Source organism: Rhinolophus sinicus, linkage group LG03 (genome assembly GCF_036562045.2).
Source record: "Rhinolophus sinicus isolate RSC01 linkage group LG03, ASM3656204v1, whole genome shotgun sequence".
Classification (NCBI taxonomy): Eukaryota; Metazoa; Chordata; class Mammalia; order Chiroptera; family Rhinolophidae; genus Rhinolophus; species Rhinolophus sinicus.
In genome coordinates, this window is record NC_133753.1 from 26,233,336 (window position 1) to 26,246,308 (window position 12,973).

General features: G+C 39.9%; 1 protein-coding gene across 21 annotated transcripts in view; it reads right to left on the minus strand.

Annotated features, from left to right (window-relative positions):
• SIPA1L1 (signal induced proliferation associated 1 like 1) overlaps positions 1-12,973 on the minus strand; it is a 347,617-nt gene that overhangs the window by 10,151 nt on the left and 324,493 nt on the right. For 11 of the 21 annotated variants that reach the window (XM_074327262.1, XM_074327268.1, XM_074327261.1 and 8 more), the window contains 3 exons: positions 11,477-11,606; positions 8,687-8,771; positions 7,634-8,059 (listed from right to left, as the gene is read on the minus strand). In XM_074327262.1, coding sequence (XP_074183363.1) covers positions 7,916-8,059; positions 8,687-8,771; positions 11,477-11,606 — 359 coding nt within the window. In that variant the 3' untranslated portion in view covers positions 7,634-7,915. Of the gene's footprint in view, positions 1-7,633; positions 8,060-8,686; positions 8,772-11,476; positions 11,607-12,973 lie in introns of those variants that run through there. The other 10 variants (XM_074327274.1, XM_019733526.2, XM_019733529.2 and 7 more) reach the window with 4 other exon arrangements.

Sequence of the window (12,973 nt, forward strand, 5' to 3'; positions counted from 1 at the left end):
AAACATTTTTTATTTATTCATTTTTTATTGACCTTTTGAAAGTATAGTTGATATACAATATTATAGTAGCTTTGGGTGTATGTACCACATAGTGGTTTGACATTTATATACCTTTCGATGGGATCACCACAAGTCTAGTAACCATTTGTCACCACACAAGGTTATTATTGTATTATTGACTACATTCCCTATGCTGTATATTATAGCCCATGACTTATTTATTTTGCAATTGGATGTTTGTCACTCTTCTTTCCCTTTCCCTTTTCACCCAACTCCCCAACCCCCACCCCTCTGACAACCATCAGTTTGTTCTCTGTATCTAGGAGTCTGTTTCTGTTTATTTTGATTTTTTAGATTCCACATATAAGTGAAATCATACATATAATATTTGTCTTTCTCTGTCTGACTTATTTCACTTATATGTCTTTCTCTGTATGACTTATTTCACTTATAATACCCGCTGGGTACATCCATGTTGTCACAATTGGCAAGATTTCAGTCTTTTTTTACTGAGGAGTAATAGTCCATTGTGTGTGTACCACACACACCATATCTTCTTTATCCGTTCATCTATCAATGGACACCTACCTTGGTTGTTTCCATATCTTGGCTATGATAAATAATGCTATGATAAACTTACAGGTACATATATTTTCACATTAGTGTTTTTGTTTTCTTTGGATAAATACCCAGAAATGAAATTGCTAGGTCATATGGTACTTCTATTTTTAAATTTTGAGGGACCTCCATGCTCTTTTCCATAGTGCCTGCACCAATTTATAATCCTACCAACAGTGCACGAGGGTTCTCTTTTCTCCACATCCTTGCCAACACTTACTTGTTGTAGTCATTCTGACAGGTGGAAGGGGACATATCTCATTGTGGTTTTGATTTGCACTTTCTCTGATGATTAGTGATGTTGAGCATCTTTTCATATGACTATTGGCCATCTGTGTAGCTTCATTACAGAAATGTCTATTCAGGTCCTCTGCCTATTTTTTAATTGGATTGTTTGTTTTTCTGATGTTGAGTTTCATGAATTCCTTATATAATTTGGATATTAACCCCTTATCAGATTCATCATTTGCAGATATCTTCTCCCATTAGTAGGTATTTTTGTTTTGTTGATGCTTCCCTTTGCTGTGCAAGAGCTTTTTAGTTCAATGTAGTCTCATTTGTTTATCTTTGTTTTTGTTGACTTTGCCCGAGGAGACATATCAAAAAAAAAAAAAAATTCAAACACCAATGTCCAAGAGTTTATTGCCTATGTTTTCTTCTAGGAGTTTTGTGGTTTCAGGTCTTACATTCAAATCTTTAATCCATTTTGAGTTTATTTTTGTATATGAATCCAGTGTCTTTTCTCTTTCTTTTTTTGCATGTATCTATCCAGTTTTCCCAACACCATTTATTGAAGAGATTATCATTTCCCCGTTGTATATTCTTGCCACCTTTGTTTCAGATTAATTTACCATATAAGTGAGAGTTTATTTCTGGGCTCTCAATTCTGTTCCATTGATGTGTCTGTTTTGTGCCACTACCATAGTCTTTTGGTTCCTATAGCTTTGTGGTGTAATTTGAAATCAGGAAGTGTGATACCTTCAACTCTGCTCTTCTTTCTCAAGATTGCTTTTGCTATTCAGGGTCTTCCATGGTGCCAAATAAATTTTAGGATTATCTGTTCTAGTTCTCTGAAAAAAGTAATTGGTATTTTGATAGGGATTGCATTAAATCTATAGATTCATTTTAAGGATATTAATTCTTCCAATCCCTGAGCATAGTATAGATTTCCATTTGTGTGTTCTTCTATTTCTCTCATCAATGTCTTATAGTTTTCAGAGGATAGGTCTTTCACCTCCCTGGTTAAATTTATTCCAAGGCATTTCATTCTTTTTGCTGTAATTTTAAATAGGATCATTTTCTTAATTTCTCTTTCTGATAGTTTGTTATTAGTGTATAAAAATGCAACAGATTTCTGTATATCAATTTGTATCCTGCACCTTTACTGAATTCATTTATTAAGACGAATAGTTTTTCTGATAGTCTTTAGGATTTTCTATATATAGTATCATATCAATCATCTGCAAATAGTAACAGTTTAACTTCTTCCTTTCTAATTTGGATGCCTTTTATTATTATTTTTTAATCTAGTTGCTGTGACTAGAATTCAAATACTGTGTTGAATAAAAGTGGTGAAAGTGGGCATCCTTGTCTTGTTCTTGATCTTAGAGGAAAAGCTTTCAGTTATTCACTGTTGACTATGATGTTAGCAGTGACTTTGTTATATATAGTCTTTATTAAGTTGAGGTATGTTCCTTTTACAACAACTTTGTTGTAGAATTTGTATCATAAATGGTTGTTGAATTTTTATTTTTTTTTAAAGATTTTATTGGGGAAGGGGAACAGGACTTTATTGGGGAACAGTGTGTACTTCCAGGACTTTTTTCCAAGTCAAGTTGTTGTCCTGTCAATCTTAGTTGTGGAGGGCGCAGCTCAGCTCCAGGTCCAGTTGCTGTTGCTAGTTGCAGGGGGCGCAGCCCACCATCCCTTGCGGGACTCGAGGAGTTGAACTGGCAACCTTGTGGTTGAGAGCCCACTGGCCCATGTGGGAAATGAACCGGCAGCCTTCGGAGTTAGGAGCATGGAGCTCCAACCGCCTGAGCCACCGGGCCGGCCCCGGTTGTTGAATTTTGTCAAATGCTTTTTCTGCACCTATTGAGATGATCATATGATTTTTATCCTTTGTTTTGTGAATGTAGTGTGTCATGTTGATTCATTTGCAGATATTGAATCATCCATCCATGCCTGGAATAAATCCCACTTGATCATGGTGTATGATCCTTTTAATGTCTTGTTGAATTCGTACTGCTAATATTTTGTTGAGAATTTCTGCATCTATATTCCTCAGGAATAGTGGCCTGTAATTTTCTCTTTTTGTAGTAACTTTGTCTGGTTTTGAGATCAGGGTAATGCTGATCTCATAGAATGACTTTGAAAGCACTTATTCCTCTTCAATTTTTTGATATAGTTTGAGAAGGATAGCTATTAATTCTTCTTTAAATTTTTGGTAGCATTCACCTATGAAGCTGTCTGGTCCTGGACTTTGGTTTGTTGAAAGTTTTTTTTATTACTGCTTCAATTTTGTTATTAGTAATTGGCCTATTCAGATTTTGTTTCTTTTTGGTTCAGTGTGGGTAGGTTGTTTTAAAAATTTATCTATTTCTTCTAGGTTGTTCAATGTGTTGGCATATAATTGTTCATAGTATTCTTTTTTGATCCCTTGTATTTCTGTGGTGTCATTGTAACTTCTCTTTCATTTCTGATTTTATTTATAAATATATCATCTCTTTTTCTTGATGAATCTGGCTAGAGGTTTGTCAATTTTATTTATTGTTTCATAGAACCACCTCTTAGTTTTACCGATTTTTCTTATTGTGTTTTAGTCTGTTTCATTTATTTCCATTCTGATCTTTGTTATTTCCTTCCTTCTACTTTGGCTTTTGTTTGTTCTTTTTCTAGTTCCTTTAGTTATCAAGTTAGATTGAGACTTTACCTGTTTCTTGAGATAGGCCTGTATACTATGAACTTCCTTCTTAGAACTGCTTTTGCTGTATCCCATAATTTTTGGAAAGTTGTAATTTCATTTTCATTTGTCTCAAGGTAGGTTTTAATTTCCTGTTTGATTAGTAGCATATTGTTTGATCTCCATGTGTTTGTGTTTTTCCTAGTTTCCTTCCTGTGGTTGATTTCTAGATTCATGCCACTGTAGTCAGAAAATGTGCTTGATATACTTTAATCTTCTTGAATTTGTTGAGGCTTGTTTTGTGATCTGTCCTGGAAAATGTTCCAGGTACACTTGAGAAAAATATGTATTCTGCAGTTTGGCAATGAAATGTTCTATAAATGTTTATTCAGTCAATTTGTTCTAATGTGACATTTAAGGCCATTATTTCCATATTTATTTCCTGTCTGGATGAGCTATCCATTGAAGTAAGTGGGGTATTAAAGTCCCCAACTATTACTGTATTATTAATTTCTGCCTTTGTGTCCTTAATATGTTTTATATACTTAGGTTCTCCTATGTTGGTTATGTAGATATTTACAATTATATATTTTTTGAATTGACCCCTTTATTGTTATGTAATGTCACTTGGGTCTCTTTTTACATTCTTTGTTTTAAAGTCTATTTTGTCTTAGTATGGGTACCCAAGCTTTCTTTTTCTTTCTATTTGCATGAAATATCTTTTTCCATCCCTTCACCTGTCAAAATAATATTCAGGTATCTGGACATAGTGGATATGGCTAAGTGCCTTGCACTGTAGTGTCTGTTTCTTTTAACTATTAATGGGTGTGGATACGTCCTGTTAACCTATTCTCCAAAAGTCCTGCTTCTAAATCATCACCTGGGAAATTGCAGAAAATATAAATTCTAAGTTCCCATCCCAGATCTGCTAAATCACAGATCCTGGGGGTGAGGCCGAGTGATCTGTGTTTTAACAAACCCTCAGGCAATTCTGATGCAAGCTCAAGTTTGAGAGTTACTGTTCTAAAATATAGAGCAAAGGCTTAAAAGCACCTGACTGATATTAAGCAGAGTGAATGAGCTCCTCCGGGCTCTTCTACCCAAACTTTATTAATATGTCAGAGCTCTCCTAGAAAAACAGTATAAAAGCTTTAACATATTGGAGACGCAGGACAAGGGAGGCAAGTTTGAGTGTGTTCAATTTTTCAGTCACTGGCATTACACATATGATCTCATTTAATCTTTAAAACAAATATGAGGCTGTTACTATTTTACCAGATGAGTAAACCAAGCTCAAAGAGATTCATTAATTTACCTAGACACGCTGCTACATAATGGCTGGGATTTGAGTCCCAGTCTAAATGTTTATTTTTTTTATCCGAGTGTGATAATTCTATATGGACAAGTCATTAGTGGCATAATTCATACAGGGAAAAGATATCCAAGATTACTGTGGTATCATTCTTCTAAAATAACATAGATCATGTTTAACAATGCCCAAGTCATTACTGGTTATGTGTGTTTCTAACCAAGGTGCCATCTTGTACTTTAATCTCAAATTTGTTCATTTTAGGGAAGCAGCACCAGATTATTGCTGGAATATATCTACTGTGAGATTGGAATCTTTTCAGTCAGCGTTCTGCATTTAACTAGAGGTAAATGACTTAAGCTTGCTGGGCCTATTTCCTTTTCCTTTGGACTATCATTTTTATCCCCATCTGAAGAATTATTAATCCAACCCAACCCAATCTGTTTATAACCTGAAGGGTGCAACCAATTGGCCCCTCCAGTCAACTCCTGAATGACTATCCTCCATCAATACAGGCCAGTGACACCTTCTCCCAGGGACTGCCAAACCAATGCCCAAGCCCTTTGGAAAGAATGTATAAACCCTCCAAACCAGGTAAGAATCATGGTCTAAACAGACCTTTTTAGCTTGCTAATCAGTGTATCTTGTGGCATCCAGTCTTACCCTGTGTTAATTCTAGAATTTGTAGAATTGCTGAACCAAATTAAAAAAAAAAAAAAAAGAAACTCGACTGTAAGCTCTCAATTAGCTGCACCACTGGAGAGGAACAGTGACGTGGTCGATTTAAAAATGTTGTTCTGTTTGGCTTTGGAGTGCATGATTATTTTTTCAGTAGATTAACTTTTCTAATTATATTTTGCACAGCCTAATATTAACTGGCATTTGTATTCCCTGAGCACATAACATCTAACATCGTGAGTTGGGGGACACAGTAGAGCCAATCCAAAAATGTGCTGGTCTCAGGAAATGACAATGTGGTTATGGCAAATCCACACATGGATAATGAAGAGAGAACTAATTATAAAGTGCTCTGCAAATATTAAACCATAAGCGGAGAAGGCAACTTAGGAATTCTCTATGGGCATGTAAACAGACAGTAAAAAAAGCTTATTAAAATTCTAAAAGGGACAGAAACTTTCAAGAATCATCTTTAGTATTAATGGTGCCTGAGGAAAAGATCAGGATGCAAGGATGGCCAGTGAGCTACTGGGTGGTCTTTCGAATAAGAAAACGGGGTGGTTTTTCAAGTAAGAAAAAGCAATAATACCAATGTGTTTTAAAAGAGCGTTTAAAATGAATTTTATTGTTTGAATTTTACAAGTAGTCTTTAAAGGCTTCAAACAAGAACTCTGTTGCAAAACTCTAATAAATAGCTTGCCCCAAGTCCCCAAACAAAATGTGAAACAAAATGAAAACTAAACTCAGAAGGATAAGCAAGCCTTCAGAATGCTTGGATGTCAGTGATAGTTCCCGTTTACAAAGAGATTATCAGGCAATGTACAATCTCCTTCATATAAGTCAAACAGGGAAAGAGACAATTGAGCTCTTTACAAAGCACTCTGAAATCTTCCGATTTCCATGATAGAAATGTCACCAGAAAAAAAAGAAAAATCCCATGGAGAAATCACAATCATGGATGAAACTAGAGCATAAAAATCTGGTGGTGGGGGTGGGGAGACAAGAGAGGAAAATCCATCCTGTGTCTTTCAGGGATGAAGAGAGGAAAGAGTTGGGATTACTTGGGGCAGGGAACATCCAAGCAGATGACACTAGATTGCTGAATGTTCCCCCTTATACCAGAGTTGCCACTGATGGAGCACAGGTGTCAGTTCATTGACAATTATGAAGGCTAGAAACAGGGTCCCCAGGGGCTCCCCTGGGGTCCCTCAACACTGGTGCACCCAGTGTCTGTGCTCTGCAGGACTGAGGGCCTTGAATAATGGCCAGGGGTCCAAAGCAGTTGTATCACTAGACAGGAAAAATAGCACATCAACCATTTCTGCAGCAGAATCCTTTGGGTGGCTACAAAAGGATGCAGAAAATGCCGCGCTTAAATTGCACAGTAGGACATGCAGGTTTCAAAAGCCCATTCCATTATCACAGTCATTGCTCCTAACAAGCAAGTACGAAAATTCACAATTTAACATTCACTTTTCCTAGTAACAGATACTGGTGAAATCTTGCTTTGGAAACTAGGATGTCTTAATATGGTCATTTTGAGTGAACTAAAAATACAATTTTGCCACACTTTCATACAAAACTATACTTTTGAGCAAAATGCATTTGAAAAATAATATTTTAGTTTGGAGCCAGGAAGCTGTAGAGAGGCTGATTCCAATTTGGTGGGATTCACTTAAGTCAAACCAAAAAGGGGCTCTGGATCTGAGGAGCACACAGCACCTGGGACCATCTCCCTGGGGAGAGGAAGGAGGGAGTGATGTCACCATGTAGGACTGAAGAGGGGCGTGGCCCACAGGCACTATCTCTTCTCTCTGGTTCGCTGACTTGCTGTTGTTAAATAACCCCGACCCTGCTAATCTCTGTAAGACAGGTACAAACTGCCCAGCTCATGCACAAGTCATTCAAGAGACGCTAAAAATACCTCCCTCCCCAGGCATTTTAGGAACGAAGGTAAGGAAATCCCCCTCACCAAATAAACAATTCTTAAAAACTTTTATTTCCTAGGAACAATGACATTTGTCAGGATAATGAGGGAAAGCTTGGGTTACCTGAAATAGTTAAGAAAGAGCTGATAGAATTAGAGGCAGATGGGCTAGGGGGACCCTGGTCCTAGGCCCAGTTTCTTCTTAAATACGTAACAGATAAAGATATTGTGCAAAAAAATAAAGACATTCACATTTTAGCAGTTAAACTTTTATTTTACTTTTTAAAATTTTTACTTTTTTTCTTTTCTACAAAAGGCAGATAATGATTGTTGATCTGCAATTGCTGTGCACTCCCGGAAAGAGGGCGAGTAGGAAGCTGAGGAGGGCGCTCTGAGAATGTGATCAATGGCACGACTAAGGGGCTGCCCCACCTCACGAGAGGCGCTCCGGGTCCCTCGTTCCTGTCTACCTCAGCCTGCCCTAGCTCATGTCTATGGTATTGAAGACCCATTCGGTGAACTTCTTCAGCTTGTCGGAGGCGTTCTGGGACTCCTCCTGCAGCCTCAGGTTGTCCTCTCGCAAGTGCTGAACTTCCGCCTGGAGGTGGGCTTTGTCTTCTTTCTCCTGGGAGGTAGAGCAGAGTAGAAAAGGACTAAGAGGGGGGGTCCCAGTTCGCTGGGCTGTTAGGAGGAGTGTCCATGGATCTGTCTGGACCCTTCGCCCATCCCCAGTCTTCATTCTACTAAGCGTCTGTGTACAAGGCCCGCTCCTGGATGTCAAGATACTCTAACCCCACAGCATTCATTATAGGTTTATTTTGGAATGTAAATACTTTAATGTCTATTTTAATGTCTTTGATAATGACAACTGGTAAATTCGGGACAACTGTTTTGGTGGCTGTTGCCTCAATACAGTCAAAGCCACTCAAGAAACAAAAGGAGACGCGGGTCTTGGCCTGAAAGCCCAAATAACAATGACGATGCGTGGGTCTAAGCTACTGATACATTATACAAGGAGCTGGGAGGCCAGGAGGCTGGCTGAGGTTCAAAGGCTTCCACGAAAAGAGAACAATGATGAAGGCCTTCTTGCACTATTGTGTCAGTAGGACCTGAGCTCCAAGCACGTGTGCACGCTGCGAAAATAGGGAAAACCCCCACGTCTTATGCCACTAACACTACAGTTAGTGGAACTCTCACAGTTCAAGGACAGTTAGCACAGATCGGGCAATTTACTTTGAAAACATGTGTTTACCTTCTTCAAATCTTCCCGGAGCATCTTCAGCATCCCTTCCAGTTGGTCCACTTTAGAAGCCAGAGTGGGAGAGGAGTCTTTACTGCTGGGAACAAGAAACAAAAGCCCACGTTGGTGGGAGCCTCCATGGCTGGGTTTGTTTGACATTGTTTTTAATGAGGCGGATGTATTTGTAAAATAACTTTCAATGTGCATTTGTCACTTTAAGAAAGAAAATGGTAATTTTAACAAAAGGTTACACAAGTGTAACCTACAGCCAATCAGTAACTTCCTTAGTTAAAGATACTGTATTTTTGTGACAAAAGAATATAGGACAATAAGTGAAAATGGTTTCTTTGGCAGCACAAGAGGTACTTTCTGGCAGATCCAACTGTCAAACAATGAAATGATTCCTATGTCTTTAGTGGTTTTAAGAAGAGGCGAGCAAGCTCCACCTTGGGTGACCAGGACAGGGCAGGTTTCTGGTTCCCCAGGAACTAGCCTGTGGCTACCCATCCAGTGGCAGCTAAGTGATCGTGCTCACATCTTAAAAACTAGTCTAAATAGCTTAAAATACTTTTAAAAACCAGAATCCATGTTTCAAAAGCCTGTCAGTCCAACCTTAATGTCTTAAATTCTTTCCTATTATGATCAGCAAGTGAGGCCCACACTCTTAGTTTCTCCCATTTTATTTAAGCATTAATAATGCCATGCTAGAAGAGTACCAAAAGCAGGGTGAGCTACAGGATGAGAAGGGCACCCAACTGGCTCGACCTATGACATGGCTGGGCAAGGGCTGAAGACCCTTGTCAGCTGTCCTTCCCCCACTCTCCTTGACCTGAATTCAAGCTGTGGCAAGTTTCTGAGTGAGTTCCAGCTAGGCACAACCCTCAGAGCTATGCAATCGAGAATCTAAAGCCTTCCACTGGGATAACAGGCAGCTGCCTCTTTCCAGAGGTCCAAGGGGAAGAGCTAATGATTCTGAATTATTGGAATCCTGGAATCAGAGGTATTCTTCACTTTAAAAATCAAAGTTCAAGTTAGAATTCCTGACCTAAAACGAGCTGTGTTGATGTCTTCTGCTAATTCTAGATCTACAAGCCCAAAAGGTAAAACGCACGGTGGCAAAGGCTGCAAATAAATGAAATGATAACGATCTTCGAACTTCTAAGATAAGACAACCACTAAAAGCTGACAATACATGTATTTTAAAAGGTAAGTGGTCAGTGACAATCCACAGCCATACAATATGGTCCAACAAGCTGCTCAGGTTTGGATGGGTTGAAGGGCAAAGCGATGGCCGAATAAGGGTGGTGCTTAACAGAATCACTGGATGTGGGGTGGGGGTGTCCTTCACAAGACACCGAGCCCAATCGCAGCTCCTGGCAGGGCTGCTGCAGTCACACAGGTTGTCAGGACTGAAGCAACTCTTAGCAGCTTATCTTGACTTCTGGAGGTTTTCAAAATGAATTCTATGTCTGTGCATGCACTGGTAGTTTTTCAAAACATATGTAACTCCGTTTGCATTTGTTCATCCACACTGAACAAAGAGCCGATCATCACCGTTGTCTTATGATTCTAGAAAGGGTTAAAAACTGTTCAATAATCCTTTCTTAGGAAAATGGACTTTGCTCACGCAGAATCTCTTTGTTGGAGACCTCATCCCAAGAAGTACATTTTGGGCTGCACTCCACCCCAACTCTGCAATTTTCTTTTTTTTTTTTAATTTTCAGCAGCCAAACTAACTGCCACCCTCTAGCTGTCCCAATGGTAAGAGTGAATGCAGCATCTGTTGGTGACACTCATGACAAACGATCCATCGCTTTTATAGTTTCTGTACAAATAGTGTTTCCTTGCAGACTTGCTCTGAGATGTCTTCAACACAAACCACAGTACATCATGTGATCTATACCACACTCATTCGCCTGTTAATTGTCTGTTTCTGACCAAGTTTTATAGATACCTGGATTCGTGATCATCCTCAAGGGTTTTAAGGGAAGAGGTTTCAAATGGATGAGATTATTCTGCATCAAAAAGTGCTTACTCCATGTTCCACGGCTGACTCCTGGGATGTTCTAATATACAATGAGTTCCCACTGCAAGTTGCAGAACCTATCAACAATGTGTAACAACCAACCAATTTTACCACAGGCTAATTGACACAACCGAGAGTTCAGTTCCTACAGCACCTCATAACGAAACAATACTATTCAAGGACCTGCTGTACAGTAATATCACACACATATCCAATATCCTCCCCACTTGCAACTGAGGGGAAAATGGAAAAAGTCAGCCTCTGCACAGTTAAACAGGAGTCAAAGTCCATGTTCTTAACTCACAAGAAAACTCTCTGGGCTTCCGTTATTGCTTACGTATTTTACATACAATCTTAACTATCTTGGTGACTCATGTCTGAGGTAGATTGGAAGTAGCATGTTGGAACTGCTAAGACACAGGCGTATTTACAAGATGGCCAACTGAGAGCTGGGGAACAGATTCAAAGATTAACTGCACAGGAATCGGGGCATGTTTCAGTGCAAACGATTTTTCTTACCTTACTAATAAGCCCCAAGGGCATAAAGGTATTATGGCATTAAATAACAATGAATTTCATAATTACTGCTTTACGTCAAGGCCAGTTTAATTGTATTTACACTATTTAGTTACAAAATGTTCTAACTAAAATGTGAAGTGCCAGGCACCGCAGTGAAGGGAAGAGCGTCATTCAGCTAATCCCCATGGCCTCCGTCTCCCCTTCCCCACCTGCTGGCACTAGTGTAGCTGGTATGTGGTGCAGAGTGGGGACCTCACCATTGGGTGACCAACCTGCTGTAGGACGTCATCTGGGCCAGAGCCTGGTCCTCAAGCTGGTCACCGTTGGATGCAGCACTCAAGGGGCGATGGTTCTCATCACTAGCAGCGAAGAATGAGGCTCTCTGGACTGGAAAGGAGAGAAGACACCATTCAGCTTTCTGGAACCATGTCCTGAGCCCTATCTATCAAGCCACCAAACGGCCACAGTGACAGTCATCTAATCAACGTGCAGGGAAGCATCAGAAGCCTCACAGGAAGAAAATATTCTGTGTTAAGCTGTAAGAGGATGGGGACATTGTAATTTCCCTTAGAAAAAACGTTGTTGTGAATCAATGTTTAGTCTTCCTTTCCTCTTGTTCATCAAAGTAGCATTCTGTTAAACATTTCCCTGGACACAGGCCTTGTGCCAAACTTCCAGACCAAGGCTTTCCACTCAGCGATGATATACAATGCACTAAAGAGCTGGTATTAAGTTTCTTGAGACTTGAAGTATGTTTCCCATAAGATGCCTGGGCACCTTGGTGGGCTTTACCCATGTCCACACCATGTGTGCTTCAAAATATAGCTACTGAAAACTTGAGCCCCCAAAAACCAAAATCAAATTAGAAAAACCCTCCCATTAGAAACACAAAATTGCTACCACTTTATATATAGGAGAGTGACCAACAAACTGAAATTTAAAATCCAGTTACTATTGGGGAATTGCCAGTGAAAATGGGGCTGCCTTGTTGACTGTTTCCTGGTTGCCAAACTGAATTCTTTGGCCTAATCAATTTCTCCCAAAAACTGGAGCCCGACGGAATAGCCACTTTCAATTCTTCAAGAGCAGTAACAACAAATGAACCCCCCCGCCCCCAAACAAATCATCTGCTAGCATCTTGATTTTTATCTTAGAATAAGTCAATCTATTCCAAAAAAGGCACTTGACAGCCTTATGTCAACACACAAGACAGCATTGTTTTTAGTTTTTTTATATTCCGGGAACCCGGTCAGCACCAGTCTAAGGACCTACAATTAAGAACCAGCGGCCTGGAGCGAGCACACAGCCAGTGGGTGGGCCCAGGAACAAGAGGACAGGAAATGTGCTGCCACACACGGGAGAGGTGAATGGGAAGGGCAGGTGGAGCCCCCAACATGTGCCAGGACCGGGGCAGGGCAAGCATCCTAACAGATCCAACTGTGCATTTAGCAATGATGTCTTTCCGATGTGATGAAAGACCATGTTCTTTTCAGTCAAGTGACAGCGCCCGCCCTTCCCACATACGGGGCAGTAAAGCCTCCATGTAATGAATACCTGTGGAGAGGAAACACCAGATTCCATCTGATTAAGTCAGACGATGTGTGCCCCTGCTGAAGTGCTCAATAAGTGTTAGTTCAGCTCATTTCTGGCTGTGCCAGTAAAGGGCATGTGCTGTCAGTGTGTCTGAAGAAGCAGAGTGAACAGACCTGACCAGAGCACTCACACGGCCCACACCTCAGCGTGGCCCTGCCCGG